The sequence below is a fragment of the Sander lucioperca genome, chromosome 22 (genome assembly GCF_008315115.2).
Source record: "Sander lucioperca isolate FBNREF2018 chromosome 22, SLUC_FBN_1.2, whole genome shotgun sequence".
Taxonomy (NCBI): domain Eukaryota; kingdom Metazoa; phylum Chordata; class Actinopteri; order Perciformes; family Percidae; genus Sander; species Sander lucioperca.
Window position 1 is genome coordinate 28,109,985 of NC_050194.1, and position 20,922 is coordinate 28,130,906.

The 20,922-nt window shown below is 41.2% G+C and overlaps 1 protein-coding gene across 4 annotated transcripts in view; it reads left to right on the top strand.

Annotated features, from left to right (window-relative positions):
- Positions 1–7,596: 7,596 nt before the first annotated feature.
- Positions 7,597–20,922, top strand: part of jmjd1cb (jumonji domain containing 1Cb) — a 144,342-nt gene continuing 131,016 nt past the window's right edge. For 2 of the 4 annotated variants that reach the window (XM_031324023.2, XM_031324025.2), the window contains exon 1: positions 7,597–7,990. In XM_031324023.2, coding sequence (XP_031179883.1) covers positions 7,835–7,990 — 156 coding nt within the window. In that variant the 5' untranslated portion in view covers positions 7,597–7,834. The remainder of the gene's footprint in view (positions 7,991–20,922) is intronic. The other 2 variants (XM_035997939.1, XM_031324024.2) reach the window with 1 other exon arrangement.

Here is a 20,922-nt window from a genome sequence, read left to right on the forward strand (position 1 = left end):
AACCGTTTGTCTTCTCCATTTCAGCGTAGCTCGTAATCGCTAGGCACGTAGCTAACGGTTGTCTGACACGTCACGACATAGTGTTGGGAAATGTAGGATTAGTACCACAAGCAGTATTGCCAGATAAAGATTACATTTTCAAGCCAAAGACACACAAAACTTGACCAATCTGGAAACACTGACTTTTCGCATCAATTCTGCAGCCGGCCGATTAAAGGCCCGGACACACAGAGCCGACGGCCATAAGTCGGCGGAAAAGGCAGTTGGGCTGATCAGTCTCCCCAAATTGGTCAAAAAGTGCCTCGGAACACACCGAAGCGACGACACGTAATACGTCTCCATAACAGCAGGCGGCGCTAATCTGTATTGTCGCCCAAAAATGAAAACTGGCAGCTGATTGGACGAATGCGTCACGTGGGTCTGGTTTCTCCAGAAATTCAAAGACAGACTGTCATGGCGGCTTCATAATACGATCTCATATTGTACTAAAATAGTTCACTGAAACGTGTTTCTGAAAACATTTTAAGAGAGAAATAGGCCGTGCAGTTGCTGAATCTGTCTTCATTTCAGATCAACAAAGGTCAGTTTAAAAGATTTTCATCAGATTTTGAGAGACTCTAGTCACGCTCATTCTGCTCCCTGTTTCTGGGTTAGCTCTCCACCAATCAGATGGGTCATTTGAGTCCGACTGCCGGCAGTGCCCACCCCGCCGATTATACATGTCAAATCGGCCAAAATGAAGGACGAGGGCCCCTCGGACTGACGACGGCACGGAGCACACCGAACAGACTCGAGTCACTGACCTCGCCAGACTGTCCAACGGCCGATTATCGGCTCGGTGTGTCCAGGCCTTTAAACAGACGCTTTGCTTCATTCATCCCCGGCCAAATTGGCTAGTAACTTTTAATGTTACCCACCAAAGATAATTTTTGGCAGGTTGGCGGGTGTCAATTTAAAGCCCTGAGTACAATGTAGTAAAATGCAATTACTGCATCCTACATATTAGGAGCAGTGGACAGTTATACATACAGCATCTGGGAGCCTGGGATCGAATCGCTGATCTTGTGGTTGAGGGGTGACCTACAAGCCACAGCCACCCCAGCAACATGCAACCCAAGATTCAAAGGACAAAATGTGTAATATTTTATGATTTTTTACATTAGGGAAACGTTACTGAAGCAACAGCAAAGTTGAGTGAAGATGGTTGAGAAAGAAATTATTTTATTTATTCTCATGTTGTACTTGAGGTAAGTGGCTTTGGAAAAGACAACCGACTGCTCATTACATAAACCCCACCAGTCTTTAGGTCGTAATCATATTCATTACAGTTTTCCATACACAGCACTTGGCAGACACAATCCCCATCTGTGAGTTTCACCATGCCTGTCTCTTTGTGTGTGCACGTCTCTCTGTGTGTGTAGATAGTGATATCTGAGCACATAAACGTGTGTGTGAGCTTGTATGTGTGCAGCTATGAGCTTCTGCCTTTATATATTTGCAGATGTGCATGTTTTTGACCACATGCGGCTATGTGCGTGTTTTGTGTACATATGATGAGTGTGTGTGTGTATGGGAGAGAAGAGGGGGGGTTGCGTTCATAGCTACTTGTTATTCATGAAGGCGGCTGCTGCAGTGTGCAGCAGTGTGAGGGAGATTCCCAGTGGAGCCTCTATGGTCACACTGCCTGTCTGGGTCAGCATCAGCATCAGGATCACAGCTGAAAACACCTCTACACAGAGCATTCAGCTGTTCCACTGCTAACCTCACAATGCTGTGTAAAATCCAGTCAGAAACATACATATTTGCAAATAAATCAAACAGAGCAGAGACATAACTGAATATCAACCATTGATAAAAACAAAGTCTCATGAGGTATGTCATTGTTGCTGCTTAAGGGCATTAAATCATGCAGTTCATCAATATTCTGTTATATATATATACAATGTGACATTAATAACTGTTTCAAAAATATTATATTCATCACTCACTTCATCAAGAGATATACAGCGCACTGCGCACCTGCTCTCTTAACACCGGCTTGTTCGAAATACAATCTCGAAATACAACTCTCTCTAATGAAAATAGTTCACATTTTAAGAGAGAAATAGGCCGTGCAGTTGCTGAATCTGTCTTTTCAGATCGACAAAGGTCAGTTTAAAAGATTTTCATCATCCCGCTTGTTATTTCCGGGTTAGCACTCCACTCCAGATTGGTGGAGTGAGTCCGACTGCCCGCCCTCCGACCCAGCAAGTCAAGTCGGCCAAAATGAAGGCCGACAGCTCCTCCGATGGACGACGGCACGGAACATACCAAACAGACTTGAGTCACCAACCTCGCCAGACCAGGCCGATTATCGGGTTGGTGTGTCAGGGGATTTACATTTTATTCCAGTTGTTAAAGGTCCTATGACATGCTGCTTTTTGGATGCTTTTATATAGGCCTTAGTGGTCCCCTAATACTGTATCTGAAGTCTCTTTTATATAGGCCTTAGTGGTCCCCTAATACTGGATCTGAAGTCTCTTTTATATAGACCTTAGTGGTCCCCTAATACTGTATCTGAAGTCTCTTTTATATAGGCCTTAGTGGTCCCCTAATACTGTATCTGAAGTCTCTTTTATATAGACCTTAGTGGTCCCCTAATACTGTATCTGAAGTCTCTTTCCCTAAATTCAGCCTTGGTGCAGAATTACAGCCACTAGAGCCAGTCCCACAATGAGCTTTCCTTAGGATGTGCCATTTTTGTGTCTGTAGCTTTAAATGCTATTGAGGAGGAGAGACGCGGGCAAGGTGGAGGGTGGGGGTGTGGCCTTGACCAGCTTGCGACCACGGTTGTAGCTCAATTTCCTCATGGGCGGGCCAAATTCTCTGGGCAGCTGTGGGCGGTGGGCAAAGCAGAGAAAGGGGAGGTAACCTTTCCCCTTATGACCTCATAAGGAGGAGATTCCAGATCGGCCCATCTGATCTTTCATTTTCTCAAAGGCGGAGCAGGATACTCAGGGCTCGGTTTACACCTATCACCATTTCTAGCCACTGGGGGACCATAGGGCCAATAGGGCCAAACCTCATAAAATTTTCATGCCATGGGACCTTTAATTTTATGCCTTGTTTTTATGCTTCTCATTTCGGACGTTGCTATGTGAGGGTGCTCCAGTGTTTGGTTTAGTATTTCCCTTCTAGTACTCCCCCCACCCAGATGACATACTTGCACTCACACACTGTCCTGTTATATTATGATTAGGTACCTTGTAGTCTCGCATTGCCAGACCATCCTCCACAGCGCTGCGCAGGACGGTCTGGCTAGTCCACACAGCATTCTGAGAAGAGAGAAAAACATGTTTATGGGTTTATTGGCATTTCTTTAAACCAATCACAATCGTCTTGGGCGGCACTAAGCACCGTACAGAACAATGCCACCTCTGCTAAATAGCCTCAGGAAGGAACTTGTTTTGGTGGAACATGTGTACGTTCAAAAGTAGTTTTAGTCGTGCAACAGAAAACTCAGATTGGACAGATAGTCTAGCTAGCTGTCTGGATTTACCCTGCAGAGATCTGAGGAGCAGTTAACCATAGTCCTCACAAATCCACCAGAGTTTAGAACACCAACACCAACACCACACAAAGAAAGAGGAAGGTAACGGACATCGAAAATTAGGGACATCCAGTGGAATTTCCGGCGGCACCTGAACAATCCCAGAAATGAAACGTCATTGATATAGACTAGGTACCTCATGAATGGTGGGAATGCAAATTAAAATCAGACCAGAATCTCTCTTCGACTTTTTGTCCCATCTGCTTACTTGAAAGCAGTTATTTAAAGGGCGGTTTCACAATATCTTAGGCAAACACTTATCCCCTCTGGAGGCTAAACAGCAGCTTCAAAGCCTTCCACAGGAACATATTTATCTATAGCAGCTCTTCTTTCACACGTGTAGATCTTTTTGTGGTAAAAGCATCCTTAAAATAGTTCTGATGGTACAACCCGTTTCTTTATAAATGATACAATGCCAATGGAAATTGGTGTAGGTGTGTTACTTTTAGCCTAAGAGCTGTTTGCATTAAGGTGCAAATTGTCACCTCACTCTTACAAATTTGACCATCAGACCGTTTTGTAGTCTGTTGATCCACCACAAACGTAGTGACTGTACAGCGTAGACGTTAGCTGACCAAAATTATTCACTCAAGTTTTCAACTTGTGTCATTGCCCCCGTTTTCACTGCACAGGGTAAATTTATATCTGTGTGTTAACATTGTCCTAGTCAGGGTGCGTTTTGTCAAAAATGTTTTTTTGATCATGCAGCACAAAACATGCAAGAATTAAATCCCCTTCTATACTATGGATATGGTGCCACTCGGCCAGCCATGCCAAAATACTTATTTATGAACTTCAATATCCAATGATGGCATTCTAACCTCTGGTGGATTTGTGAGGACTATGGTTAACTGCTCCTCAGATCTCTGCAGGGTAAATCCAGACAGCTAGCTAGACTATCTGTCCAATCTGAGTTTTCTGTTGCACGACTAAAACTACTTTTGAACGTACACATGTTCTAAAGTTCCAAATTAACACTACCTAAAGCGTGACTCATGTGCTGGATGGCCCTCCCCTTCCACTATCTCCACTATCCACTTTGCAAGGGCACCATCGCTGCATCCAGGGCTAAGCGCCACCCAGAATGGTTGTGATTGGTTTGAAGAAGTACAAACAAGCCAGAGTGTTTCCCCCTATCCCAGAATAGATAAGCAGTGTAGCCAGACCATACTACAGCACTGTGGAGAAAGGCTGGCAATGTGAGACTAGTCAAGAAATAACTTTGCACTTGTTCAATTAACATCACACAATATGTTATAAAACAAGAAATATGTTTATCTCACTTCTTCACAGTTATGGTGTTTTTCCTTTCAATTGTTACATTTCTTATTCCACCACTATGACCCACAACTGTATACCCTTTGCTTTTTCTACTTTGTATTGGTTCTTTTGTCTCATGTGCATTTAGGGTGACTGTTTTTCTTCAGCATCTTTCCTCTTTTACTGTTTCTCTACTCATCTTCCCCTGCTTTCCTTCCTCAATCATTCCTTCTCTCTCTTTCTTTCTCGTTCCCTCTTGCAACCCACCCTGGAGGTTGCTCCAGGCTGTTTGCTTTCTACACACACAAACCTCTATACTGTCCTTAACATCCCTACACTCTGCACACACACACACACACACACACACACACACACACACACACACACACACACAAGCAGAAGCACACAAGCGTGCAATCCTCCATAGAGCCACATGCACACAGAACACACACAAACCTTCCCTCTTTTTTGTCCCCTCTGTTCCTCTGCCTTATTCTCTTCTTCACTAATCTCTCTCTCTCTGTCTGATGCTGTAAAGAAGCATGACAATGGAAACTAGTAAACTGGTAAATCCACACTGAAAGAGACCAATCATACCAGTTCCATTTAAAATTCTGAATGAAATGTTCACATACAAAAGAGCAAGATTAAAGAGGTATAAAATACAAATAAGCAGCAGATTATAATACATGGAATGATGGACAATAATAAATAAAACTTCATATAGCACTTTTCTTGTGCTTTAAAAAAATCAGCAGATAAAACAAAGACAAATAAAAACAACAACACAGGGACCATAAAACAAGGGGATAAAATAAAGAATGCAAAATGGCAGGAGTGGGTTGATAAAAAAAAAACACGAAACATAGTAAATATTCATGAATGCTTTCCTATAAACGGAAGTTTTAAGAAGATATTTAAAAGGCGCTAATGACGTAGCCTGTCTGATTTAAATTAGCAAAGAGTTCCACAGTCTAGACTGCTCCAACAGCAAAGGCCTGGTCCCTCTATAACCAATATAACTATAACCTTATAACCAGCAGAGCCACATCCACTGATCTAAGCAAATGCCCAGGCATAGTTGGGTCAATAAATCCTTGATATAATTTGGAGCAAGGGCATTTAATGCTTCAAAAGTGATCAGTAGAATTTTTAAATCAATATGGAACAGGTAGCCAGTGTAAGTTGGCTAGCGCAGGAGTCATGCGATTTTCTTAGCACCTGTTAATATTCGGGCAGCAGCGTTCTGCACCAGTTGGAGTTAGTGAGGGCAGCCATAACTGACACCAACATAAAGTGCATTACAAATAAATGCATGTATGACTTTATGTAAATCAGTAGGAGACAAGAATGACCTGACTTTGGAAACTTTCTTGAGCTGAAAGAAGCATTTCTGCATTCTTTACTTGAACATCAAAACAGAGATCTGTATCAAATATTACTATAATAACCTGCATAATAGTTTTAGACTGGAAAGACAAAGACTGTCAGATGTCTCATCATTACATTTTAGAAATGTTTGGGACATCCAACATGTAATACCTCTAATAGATAGACACAAATAGATGATGAAGTTACTGGATTACTGAGGGACATATAACTGCGTGTCATAACAGTGGTGGGAGACACCATGGTTCTAAATCATCTGGCTGAGAGGAATAGCATGTCTATTGAAAACAACAGTGGGCCAATGGGCCCTTGAGGAATGGTACGGAAAGTAAGGTTTAGTGTGGGATGTACAACCCCCCCCCCTTGACCCTCTGGGCCCACCCCTAACAAAATACCCTGTGCAAAGGGCAGAACTCCAAGTAGTATTAATGGTGAATTTGTAAGGGATATGTCTCAAGGTGCATGACACATCAGAAAAAGCACACACAACTCTCACATTATAGTGCACTAATAATAGAATGCCTTTATTGTCATTGCACATTATACAAGTAAATTTGCTGTGCATGTCCTGAGAAGGCTACATGATCATTACAGAGATGCCTGCATGCTTACACACCACATATACACACATAAGCCCCCTATCATGCAGAAAACCTAATTATTAAAAAAAGAAAGTATATATACAGTATAAGTAATAATAAAATAAGAAGTAAGTAATATAAATAAGCTGCATTTTGTACATTGTGCCAAATGCTATTTACACCTTAGAAATATGTTAATGCACGCTATAAAGAGTTATTGCACACATCCTTATTAACAGTATGGGAAACATGAATCCAGTTTTAGTCCTGTGGTGTGGAGTGTTGTAATGATGCTCAGGGTGGTGGTGGTGGTCACTCACCAGCCAAAACTGTGTAACTGTGTTACAGTGGGAAACTCCAAAATAGAGACTTCGAAAAAATTAAAAACTGCAAAGTATTTATTTAACATTAGTAGTAAAATGAAGTAGTAGCCTAGTACAGTATAATAATTCGAAACGACAGGACTCCAGCAATAAACCCGCAATTTCGAAGTCGATCGGTAGTGGGATAGCAATACCACCAGTAGCACTAGAACGAACAATAGTGGTAGTAGTGCTACTGCAGTCGTAATAGAAGCAGAAGTTGTCTTCACTTGCTGTTAACAGTAGTCGTGGCAGATCTACAAGTAGGTTACGAGCAGTTCTAGGAGTAGTTTTGCGAAAATAGTACCGATAGGGTTCAATTCAGCGGAGGGACACAACCGTGCTGCGGCCTGTGAATGCCTTAGGATCCAGCGGAGAAACACAAGTATGGATGGCAGCGGTGATGCGGTTCAGTGTTCCACCGTTTTTTTATGCTGAGAGAAAAGAGACTGACGCTTGAGCGGGTGGAGACTGCTACACATTTAAATCCCCCGGGTCGGGTTTTCAGCGTTTAGTTACTATATATTTTCCTTTTTTATTTTCTTTCTATTGTTGGATTCTTTAGAACTGGTTTAATGTCGTAAGTGACAGGTCTGTAAGGGCGTCGTTGTTGGGAAGTTTTTTCGAGGGGGGGTTTTGACCAGCATAGCGCCATGGCAGTCGAGGCTCGCCCGGAGCTGGTCGGGAAGCGGTTCCTCTGTGTCAGCGGGGACGAGCCGCCTGAAATCGGCGACTTCGGTCGGTGGCCGTGGAGGTCCGGGGTCATACGAGCCGTTAATCATCGTGACAGCGACAATCCCGACCTGACGGTAAGGGAAACGCTGACTTTGTCCTCATCTTTGGTTTGTTACATGCAAAGCAAATGGGAAAATCTCTGTGGTTGGTGGCTAGCCAGCGAGGCAATGTTGTAGGCTTGCCAGGCGAAAATTATGTTGTGGCTTTCTCTTAGTTATTATGGCTCTTTGGACCAATGAGTATACCGCTGGTCTTAACATTCTTTCGCCAAAATATTTATCATTGTTGCGTGTATAAGTTTGTCTAGTTATTTCGGCCACTTAGCTTGGGAGGCAGACTACCAGTAGGGGGTTATGGAAAGCAAGCAGCTCGCGCTGGTCCAGACACTGCTTATTTACTTAAAAATCTTCAGACTTTTTCATTTGTAAATCATTTAGCTTACTGTGGCTAAGACAAGCCTCCCTGTTTTCATATTTAGTAAGTGCTAAGAATGGTTCAACCACAGTGGGCTCCATACAGGTAGCGTTACACTGCCTTCAAGTCATAAGGGATAATGTAAAGCGTTAATTTCAAAAGAATCCATTTGTCAACAAGCAACACCTGGAATTTGAGCTGATATCGTCTTATCCCCTGAGAGCGGCTACATTTCTAAACGCATGTGTAGGAATTTGAGTCCCGAGCAGCTAAATGCTATAATCTGCTGTATACTGCAAATCAGCTGACGGAGGTATGGTTCGCTTTCTAGATTTACCCCGCGTTGCTGCCTTCACGTTGAGCTAATCCATATAATCTCGTGGTTATTGGTCACAATCCACATTATTTGAGCGTGATAAACGACCATAAAGTCCCCTCTGCCCGTATTTTTCTGGCGGACAACAACCCCTCCGACTTGGACAGGGAGGCAGGAATGCTGGGACTTGTAAAAACACAAAACTGGCTTGCTGCAGGCTGAACAATAGGCAGTTTGTATTCATATAAAATATTGTCTACAATTTTAAGACAACTCCATGTTGTCACTTGTGGAGCTTTTCAGGAGCAGACGTATATCCTGTTTGAGGTGTAATAATTGCTTTCTTAATGCAGTCAGTAGGCAGACAGGGAGACTGATAAAAAATATGGGCGATATATTGGTCTGCATTTCCCCCCTCCTTAAAAAGAGCTTTTCATAATGGGTAAACATGCCAAAACCAGCAAACAATGAAATATTTGCCCTGACAAGCCCTTGGCTGGCAAATACATAGTTCTGCCTCACTGTACAGTGTGCCTGTTCCCCGTTTCTTTTGTTCACAGAATCCTTCTATCTGCCCCTCTGCAGATTACTGGCCAAACCCCAACACTGTTCTGATTTGATTATTTAGTGTACATATGTGCTATTTCGTGAAGACCATAAGTCATCAGCTATTACTCCTATCGGTTACTATCATATTATGGTTATAGGTCTCTTTTAGGGTTATTTTTTTGTGTGATTTAATTTGAGAGTCATCGGTGGTAGTTCAGTTCTTGTGTTCATATGTGTAGGCTATTTTAAATAATACATTTAGGCCAGCATACATGTCACAGGTCCTTCTTAGTTTCACATGTCATTGACTACTCATGGTGCTTTAATGAGATGTATACATTCCAGGTTTCACTGCTTCATAGCTCTAGGTTATTCTGCACTTCACTAATGCGTTTATGTCAAAGTTGTCTTTCTATTTTTGACAGGAACAGTGAGGTGACATAATTCCATTCCACACAGTGTCAAAGCTAAACAGTTCTCTCATGTGTAATTGCATGCTCCGTCATCTACGCAGCATATTGCATGTACTTGTTACGCACAACAAACATGCTCTCAGTTTCCTGATTCCGTTGTAGAATTGGTCCTTGTGTGTGATGTGATTTAGGCCGTGAGTAGTGTTCTGGTTTAATTCCACACAATGGGGCACATTCTCATTAGCAAGGGGCTTAACTAGCTGAGTGAATACAGTGGAGAAGGATTGGAGATTAGATTAGAAGAAGTGTGTCAAGCCAAGCTGTCAGGCCTTTTGTCAAGTGTACGTGGTCAGATAGGCCAGTAGTGCAGGCTAGGGCATAATTTCCACTGTGGATATTCAAAATCCCGTTTGCGTCCCTCCCCACTTTCAAATTAGTTTGTTATTATTTTATTTATAAGTCTTGGTGATTGCCCCCTATTTTAAGCAATAAAGAAAGTAAGACATCTTTTTCTTATGCATAGTTTAGTACTATTCTTTCTGTCATTATTTATCAATATGGTCAACTTAATTATTGTTTTGTGTCCCCCCCATTTCTCAAACCAAAGTTACACCCTTTAATGCAGGAGTATACTGGGTTAGCAACGGCTCCCCACTTATTGGTTCATAGCTATTATCTTGGTGGAAAAATAATGCAATTTACAAAAGCAGTCGATATAAATGAATATGTATGAATATAAATTGATGTAGAGATCAGTCTCAGACAACCAGCCATTAAGCACCAAATATATAAAATCTGTTCGGCTAAATCAAGGGTTATCCATCCCACTGGTTGGTATAACATTTCAATTCTTGGGTATACTCATTTAACTCAACACACTATTCTGAAATATCGAAACCTTTTAATATAGAGCTGAAGCAGTCAATTGATCATCAGATTACAGGGTTTTCCCTGCCATTGTAAGGCTTAGGTGCAGCACCCAAACCGTTTTGGGCAGCACCTAATCCGATGAATGTAACTAAATGACTTTCATCAGATCTAATGATTGTAGTCGGTGTCCAGTGGACTTCTTTATCAAGTTTTGTCTTTAAGCATTTTGAGTGTTATTCATCTATTATCTGCTCTAGCTTTTCCAGTGTTTTAGTCACAGATATGGTAATAATAATGGTCCAAGATGATGTAAAATTGCATTTTTTTTTAAATTGAAAAATGTTAAATTTCCTTGAGCGAGGACCCCTAACCCCCCCTTGCAAAATAAGTGCACCTAAGTCTTTTACAACCCTGGATTAAAAGAAACATGTGAGAAGTATTTGCTCCTCCTTGTCTGAAATGATAGTGAACTGATTACTTGAGAGGTTTAGACCGCTGCAGTTATTAGCTCACAAACCAAGACCTCGTTTGCTGAGTGCTCTCCACCTGGTAAACCTACAATATGTTTAATTAGCTCGGCACTTTGATCTCTGTGAAATAATGTGTGTATCTGTAATAAGCAGATTTCACTATTTTTGGACGTTTCATGAACCAAATAATGAATGAATTAATTGAGAAAATAATCGTCAGATTTATAGATAATGAAAACAGTTTTTAGCCTAGTTACAGCCCGAGTCTAATATGATTTGACATTTCTTTACAACTTTTTAAGCAAAGCAATGATAGCTGTATGTGGTAGGCTATTATTATTATTATTATTATTATTATTATGTCAGATAATTTAACATATTAAATGGTGTATTTGTGGTTAGGGAAGCAGTAGATTAAACCAGTTTGACTGGCTTAGAGCCAATGTGGGCTAAACAATGAAAATAATGTTAGTATAACTGATGCAGTTTGCTTAATTTCTTTAGCGCCAATTCTGAGTATAGGATATATAATGGCAGTAATTGCAGTGGATGTTATACAGAGTCACTGGAGTAATAACTGTGGGCTGCTTAACTGTTTATACAAATCAACCATTCATTATTTTGCGATATTCTATGTGCTCAGTAGCAAGCCATAAATGCACTGCCTTATAGTCTAACCCTTAGTCCACATTACACAATGAGCTCATAACCAATTAATAAATATGATATAATGTATCTCTGATATTATGCAGCAGTGGGTTCAGGCTCAGTTCTGTTTTTATATTTTATATGTTCATGCTGCTTATTAAAGATATTGAACAAATAGTATGTAAGGTTTAGAGACCAGTTTTGTTGACTGTACATTTGAGCTAAATGTTACCACTAATATTTATTAGTTTATTTAGCAAGTCATTCAGTTGTTCGCTCATTCATTTGGTTTCTCATTGTTTGAGTGCTCTTTACCTGATAAACATGACAATGCATTCAATTAGCTCAGCTCTTAAGGAAGAAGAATACATTTCTCTTTTGGGTCCTGGCATTAGAAAAAGTTCAGAATAAGCCCCCAAATATTAAAATATACTACTCCATTAATGGTATTGTAAATTCCTATACAGTGGCCCAGTATTGGCACTGCAGGGACAGTCTCACACTGAAAACAGAAAACTACATGACAGAGTTCAAATGGCAACAACAGAGACTGATAGACAAGAGAGCTGAGAATCTGTGCAGCAGTAACCCACAGAGGGAAATACGGAGCATCTGAACAGCATCGTAATCCCCTCGCAGACACTTGGTTTTTGGTGGGACTTGAGGGACACAAGCTGAAAAACAGCTCAGCAGCAGAACCCTGGTATAAAACTGCCACACTCATCTGGATTCACAATGAATGGAAAGAGCAGGGCAGGCTGGACATTGCCTATAGGAGCCTTTGTTTTCCATTACAGTCCACCGTGTGTGTGTGTGTGTGTGTGTGTGTGTGTGTGTGTGTGTGTGTGTGTGTGTGTGTGTGTGTGTGTGTGCGTACAGTAGCGGTGCTGCTAGTTTGTTTTTAGGGTTGTGCCCTGAGGTTCATCTCTGTGTGGCTAATCAGCAGAAAATGACAGGCTGTGACCGGGGAAGAACCTTCCACATACAGAATCCATGCATACAGTAGTTGTTGCAGTGCTGCACTTCAGCCAGCTTAGGAACTTGATTAAGCTGTGTGTGAGTGTGTTTTGGGTCGTGAATAGCAGCATTGTTTAGAGTACAAACACGAACCAGAGACACAGAGAGTAAACATGGCAGGAGAGAGGCTTTTACCTTCTAACGTAGATGCTTCAGAAGGGCCGTTACAGATATGTACCATCACATGGATTTGGCTATTCCATTTGTTCCAATAGAGAATGGACATTACCTTTTAACTATTTGCAGGGCAAATTGTGATATTGTGAATTTAGTGTTCACTAGGGATGATATTCGACCCTCATCAATCAATCATAAACCCACAAGCAGGCAACAGAGTCCCAGTTCAGCCGTCTAGGACGCTCGGCATACATTCTCTGCTCCGCATCTGTGGACAGCCGCGGACTTGTACAGTACTGGTCGCGCAGCCACAATTTCGCTTGCATTGTCGTGGGCATATGCAGCCCCTTTCCTGAAACCACTTGCCCATCCGTGCGACCGACACAATTCCGCAGCTGTCCGTGGAGCATATGTCAGAGCCCGTCTCCACCATGTCCACCTGCGAGGTTCTCCGCTGTGTGTCTTCCATGGCATACTCTGTGTGCGGGACGGACGATTCAACCCGCCGGTCCTCATCGATATAGTTTTATGCGTCGCGTAGCTCTCCGCTGTGAGCATTGTCCTGCAGAGAGCCACGAGCTTAGCAGGAGCTTAAAACGCAACTCGCTAGTGCAAAGGTAATATTAGCAAGATGGCTAGCAGTTAAGAAATATATTGTACAGGCTAATTTTCTTTTACAATACAAAAAACATATTTTATTTCCTTTTTTATTTTTGTTTTAATAATATTGTTTTAACTGATAGTATTAATCAGTCAAAATTCTTGATGTGAGTTAGCGGATCATTAACCCCTTAAATCCCTGATGTTCACAATAGTGAGTGGAGGCACTTCTATTATATACCTAGAAATGCGAAGAACAATGAGGATTGACATTGTACTGCATTAAGTATATGAGAATATGGTGGTTTATTGATCTTGCACAGTCAGCCTTAACGTAAGCCTCTTTTACACAGATTCCACAATACTGCTGTAAAGAAGATCTGCCATTAAGTAGACTTTTCTTTTTTTACAGTGAACCAAACAACGCCAGCATAATGTTGCCCCAGTATGTGATTTTAGTGTCTATACCTTTCATACAGAACGGCGAGGTGGAATAACGGCACAACATTCCCGCCTTGAACAGGCTTGGTGAAAGGTGTTATAGACATATCAACAGGTCTAGATACATAATGCATCGACCAAATGCATTTACAAGGAGGTTTATTTTCACTGAGTAACCTTCAGGTATGTTTTAATGTTTATGTATCTAATGGTTCACAGTGCAGTATGTCTTTGTGCTGACAACTACAGACACTCGTCACACGCTCAGTTGCTTGTTCATTATTACAGAAGCTGTTATAATGAATTTCAGTGGCAAATGAAAGCAGTCTATGGTGTCATGATGTGTCTTTATTTATCAAGTTGATATTTGCACAGTAAGCTGCAGTACTGCTATGTGACGTCCAGGTTATGCGGTGTTTGGGCAGCGCAGTAACTGGATACTCAGAGTGTTAGTGGTTTGTTTTCTGGTGCCTAAGGAAACAAAATGTAATCTGAAGCCAGGACGGGCTGGCTGGATTGCTGGCTGTACCCCTCCCCCATCTCTTTAAAAAAACACACACACACACACACACACACACACACACACACACACACACTGCTACATACGGCTGGCATAAAGTCTCCTATAGACTTGCAGGCTTCCCAGATAACCCTGGGAATACATTAGGCTCTACTACTCGACAGCTGCTGTGGTTTCCTGCAGGACCATGTCAGACCTGAATGGCGTACTGTGCAACACTACTTATATTCTCATCGCAAGGCTCCGATGGAATTTGTATTTTAGAGGCATATAATGCTAAAAATACATTATATCTATTTAGAAAACTGACAAAAGAACACCCATGGAACTTGATCAGAACCAAAATAACTAACTGCCAAGCACCAGAAGATTGTAAAATGTTTCACACTGACCACCTACTGGATCTCAGTTGTAGAAAGATTGTGGTCTTTGTTGGTCTTACATTTTGACTTAATGGGGAATTCTACAGCTTATTTTCCATATACTTTATAGGGGAAATGTTTAAATCAATACACAATACCTTAATTTATGACAATTCTGAACACAAAATGGTATTAAACTGGCCTCACGTAAACTGACTGTATCTCATGACCTCAGTTTTCCCTTTGCAACAAGAATTTGAAATTTGAGAAAGCAAGCACTCAAGAATGGATTTCAGTCCAGTCAGATACATAGTGACCAGTCAGCAAATGTTTAGATGATTTGTGTTTAGAATTTAGGTGAAATCTGACAGTTGCTTCGGTCACCATGTTTTTCCCCTTAAAAATCATAAGACCAGTACTTTAATGCTGTACTCTAAAGTGGTCCTTTCACTCAGGTGTAGCAAGGGTTAATGCTGATGTCTGAGGAGATAAGGAGATTACAGTAAGTTATCTTTTACAGCCTGAAATGATGTCAGTGCACACTGAACAAAACAGAAACTGTTGGATGGCTTTGTCAGATTGAACACTGATACTGCATGTGATAATCATTACTGATAAAAGAGAGGCATTACAAGTGCTAACTATGCTGAACTGTATGTTGGCTCTCCTCAACAGTAAAAAGATAGTCTTTGTAGTAAAACATTCAGCGAGAAAACAGCCCAGACTAACCGTGTCTGTGTCCTGTATATGGAAAAAAACCTGAGCTTGTTTTACTGCACCTGGTTCTCCATCACACCAATGCGTCCTTCATTTGAGATAGCTGGTGGTTTGAGGAGCTGATAAAATACGGTATGGTTGTGAAGCCCACTATTGCGATATTTAGACTGAAACTGGCACTTTCTGTCTAACATTTACAGATATTTGGTATTTCTTCCAAATGTGTACTCTTGTTGGGATGGACAGCCTCTAGTATATGGTTAAAACCACCATTGGACACTTATAACTACTACCACTAAGTCCTACTTTTTATAAATGTCCTTTGCTAAGCTCCATTGAATGAATGTGAACCATGTCAGTCCAGGTCGTATCTTGGACCCAGAGCTGTCCTGTGTATTTTTCGAACACTGCTGTCAGGGAATACTGTCCCGGCCCTCTAACGAGACTGTTTTACAAAAGAATGTGAGGGAAGCTATTATGCTATAGCCAGTAATGAGGATCCATTTGGAAGATGGAACATCTTCCAAATGGATCGAGCAACTGTAGTTCATGCGTGTCCATCTAGTTTGGCTGTATCTTTTCTTCTGAGTAGAAGACGAAATCTCACCTACTGCTGTTTTATATTTTGCTTATTTCTGGGATTGGGACACAGGCTGACTAAAGTGTCTTGCTTTCCGCCCCCTGAGGTGAACCTGTAATCGTCACTTACCTTGTTGGAGAAAGCCGGCGCCGATGGAATGTTGCCCTACCTGTCTGTCTGCAGACCTCACTGACACCAGTTGACACTGAAATGTAGTACACTTAATCTTGTCAGCATCAATTCATTCTGTGCCAGTGGGACACTACAACGGGATGAATGACAACAGGCTAGGGGTTAGGGTTGGGAATCGGTTTGATTCCAATTCCTACACCTTTCGATTCCGGTTCTTTGAGGGGTGGAGTTGAAATGGGTCAAATGTTTATTTCACAGATAAAAGGGAACATTTTATTTTGATTCAGTGGTGATTTACAGTTTTATCAGACTTTTTCAACATAAAATAATGCCTCACTAGAATGCATCTTACTGTGCTCCATGGCTGCAACACAACAAGCGCCTGGAATTACGGTGGCCGCTACAGAAACCAAAACCTTTGCATTTAAAATTTGGAACAGATTGGATTCGAAACCAAATTTTCCGAATGATTCCAATAAAGAAACAATTCCACTGGAATCGTAATTTTTGAAACCATTCCAAGTTGGAACCGAGTCCTACCCAGGGTGGAACGGTTTGGTTTGTATCACGGTTCTGGGGTCACAGTTTTTGGTTCAGTTCGGTACATTTGTTGTTCCTCTGTAAGAAAAATACAGTTTGGGATTAACTGTGTTCCTGAAATGTCAACTGGAGGGGAAATTAAAGCAGCCATATTATGCTCATTTTCAGGTTCATAATTGTATTTTAAGGTTGTACCAGAATAGGTTTACATGGTTTAATTTAGGATTAGCTGTGAGACTTCTAAATGAGGGCGCACATGGAAGTAGTTCTTTTGTAGATTATGGTGAACTTGTGTGTGTTGTAGTAGTGCTTTGCTATTGAGAACGAGGTAGCATGCTAGCGTTAGCATGCTAGCGTTAGCCATAGCGTTAGCATGCTAACGCTACGAGCTAATGGTTGCGGTTAGCCTGCTCGTTTCGGCTTGTGACGTCACAAGCTGTGCTGATTTTGAACAGCTCACCCAGAGACTGAAGGCAGGACACATTCAGAAACTGTATCTCACTCTAAACAGCATGGGTGGATTTTTTTCAAAGTTTGTATGTGTGTGGAAGCACCAGAGACACAACATAACACCCCAAATCCCAGAAAAAGTGATTTTTTCATAATATGGGCACTTTAAAGCGTTATAGCACGGCTCAAGTAACGTTACACGGTTTGGGGGGTTTCGGTTCAGTTCGGTAAGTTTTTGGTACGGGGAGGGTAAGCATTACCAATTTCAACATGCTTTTCATTTATTTATTTGGCAAAAACACTTCTTCATTTGGGCTGGCAGTCTGAACAAAGCCTTAGATTGTCGGATGAGCTGTGTCATTGCTACTAATCCCCCTTAGCTTTAGCCCAGTCCCTGTCCTTTTCTGTTGTTTCCCTCTCGGCTGTCCTGTCTGGTTGTATTCTCTGTTGTCATGATCTCCCTGTCCTGTCCTGTTTCAGTCCACTCTGACCTGTTCTCTCATTTCCTGTCTGCTCCTGATCTCCCCTGTCCTGCCCCAGGATGTGCTTTCACATCCATTGGACTAACTGGATAATGTGTATTACCAGGCATTGTAAACATAACCACACCGCCTTTATGAAGTCCCAAGGATAAAATAAATTCTTTTTCAATTCTTCCTTGTTCTTATGTTTAAATATGCCATGCTGTTGTTGCCTTTCATGGTTGGAATCACCTTTAATTGTAAAGGTCAATGACGGTATATACTTCCACTCACATACTGTAACTTTTATGCTAGATACATTTATTAATAAGAAACTACTAGAGCTGAAACAGTTAGTTGATCAATTGTAATTATTTGAAAGAAAATAATGAATTGGCATTTATTCTCATTCATTGTTTCAGTGATTTTCAAGCAAAAATGCCAGACATTTGCTGGTTCCAGCTTATCAAATGTATGGATTTACTGCCTTTTTATGTCATATATGACAGTAAATGAACTTTCTTTGGCTTGTGTGGACTGTTAGTTGGACAATCTGTGATAGCCATGTTTCACTAAACAAATAATTGATCGATAAAAGAAATTTTGGAGTTTAAATGATAACGCAAATATCTGTTGGTACCAGTCCTAGAAGCTATTGCACTATTGCTTGTTTTATTTTATGCAGTTCCGGACCTATTAGAGGAATTCAGAGGAGAGATAGCTGTACACTCGGCATCATATCTGATTTACTGAACAGAGCTTCATGTTCTTTAACAATGAGTGTCCTGGTTTTTATTTTCTTATCTCATATACATTACTATATTTATACTGCTTTTAGTAGCTATATTTGGTCATATGTATGCTTCTTTTCTCAGCTTGGTCTCTTTCATTTGTTCTTTGAATTGGTCTTGACTTTAATGGTAGGATTCAAAAGGACTGAAACACACACTGGAATATTCTGTGGCCCAGAGCGATAACAGCAGTAACAAGAAAACACAGGCACCATCATTTATCTCCCCCACTCCCCAAAAAAGAAAGAAGAAAGAAACAGGTGAATTTAAGACAGAAAGCAGTCTCCCTCATGTTTCTAAACATATCCAAATCCCTCCACCTACCTGAAATGCACACACCTATCTGGCATTGTGCTGTTGGTGTATGACTCACTGGCTTTCTGATATTACACACAGAGAGAGAGAGAGAGACGGATGGAGAGAGATGGAGTGAGAGAGAGTTGGGCAGATGAAGGGAAGGAGGGAGAAATGTTTTAGAGGGCTGAAGTAAAAGAGAGAGTGAATGTTATTTGAAAAATGAAGAGAAGGAGACGGAGAGCTGTGTACTCTTCATTAGTCGTTTGGTTTTCCAGCCAGGCTATGAGAGAGAGAGAGAGAGAGAGAGAGAGAGAGAGAGAGAGAGAGAGAGAGAGAGAGAGAGAGAGAGAGAGAGAGAGAGAGAGAGAGAGAGAGAGAGAGAGAGAGAGAGAGAGAGAGAGAGAGAGAGAGAGAGAGGAGAGAGAGAGAGAGAGAGAGAGAGAGAGAGAGAGAGAGAGAGAGAGAGAGAGAGAGAGAGAGAGAGATTTTTTTTCTCCTCTGTCTGGCCTCTCTCCCATAGCAACAGTGGCTTAGCCACGTGAACGCCAGTTCCTTTGAGTTCACCCACTGCACAGAACTTAACTCCTTCAGCCCTGGATTACAGCACAATACAGCAGCACAGAGCCAGAGGAAAGAAAGGAACTCCAGACAGAATAAACATACTAAAGACATATGATTTATCTGATTCCACCAACTGAACTTGGCTGAATTTATTTAGAGGGGGGATTCACCTGGACTACCTTACGCATGGTATTAGAACATAATAAAATTGAGTACAGATGGTGTAGAAACGTGTAATATATAAATATGATTACTTCTGTATTAAGTGACTACACAGCATTTACTGTCTTGACTACCAAATAGGTACTGTAGAGTGAAATATCGTCATAGAATACAGTCGTATAGAGTGGAATAGAACGCTGTCATATAGAGTGGAATAGAATGCTGTCATATAGAGTAGAATAGAACGCTGCCATATAGAGTGGAATAGAACGCTGTCATATACAGTGGAATAGAATGCTGTCATATACAGTGGAATAGAATGCTGTCATATACAGTGGAATAGAACGCTGTCATATAGAGTGGAATAGAACGCTGTCATATAGAGTGGAATAGAACGCTGTCATATAGAGTGGAATAGAACGCTGCCATATAGAGTGGAATAGAACGCTGTCATATAGAGTGGAATAGAACGCTGTCATATAGAGTGGAATAGAACGCTGTCATATAGAGTGGAATAGAACGCTGTCATATAGAGTGGAATAGAACGCTGTCATATAGAGTGGAATAGAACGCTGTCATATACAGTGGAATAGAATGCTGTCATATACAGTGGAATAGAATGCTGTCATATAGAGTGGAATAGAACGCTGTCATATAGAGTGGAATAGAACGCTGTCATATAGAGTGGAATAGAACGCTGCCATATAGAGTAGAATAGAACGCTGCCATATAGAGTGGAATAGAACGCTGCCATATAGAGTAGAATAGAACGCTGCCATATAGAGTGGAATAGAACGCTGCCATATAGAGTGGAATAGAACGCTGCCATATAGAGTAGAATAGAACGCTGTCATATAGAGTGGAATAGAACGCTGTCATATAGAGTGGAATAGAACGCTGTCATATAGAGTGGAATAGAACGCTGTCATATACAGTGGAATAGAACGCTGTCATATAGAGTGGAATAGAATGCTGTCATATAGAGTGGAATAGAATGCTGCCATATAGAGTGGAATAGAATGCTGCCATATACAGTGGAATAGAACGCTGTCATATAGAGTGGAATAGAACGCTGTCATATAGAGTGGAATAGAACGCTGCCATATAGAGTAGAATAGAACGCTGCCATATAGAGTAGAATAGAACGCTGCCATATAGAGTAGAATAGAACGCTGTCATATAGAGTGGAATAGAATGCTGTCATATACAGTGGAATAGAATGCTGCCATATAGAATGCTGTCATATACAGTGGAATAGAACGCTGCCATATAGAGTAGAATAGAATGCTGTCATATACAGTGGAATAGAACGCTGCCATATAGAGTGGAATAGAACGCTGTCATATAGAGTAGAATAGAACGCTGCCATATAGAGTAGAATAGAACGCTGCCATATAGAGTAGAATAGAACGCTGCCATATAGAGTAGAATAGAACGCTGCCATATAGAGTGGAAGAGAATGCTGTCATATGGTTTAGAATGAAATACTCACATAAAGAGTGTAATAGCACTTTATATGGCAGACCAGTGAAATGATGGCACTGTTTGGTGTAAGAATGAAACAGTGGAATGATTGTT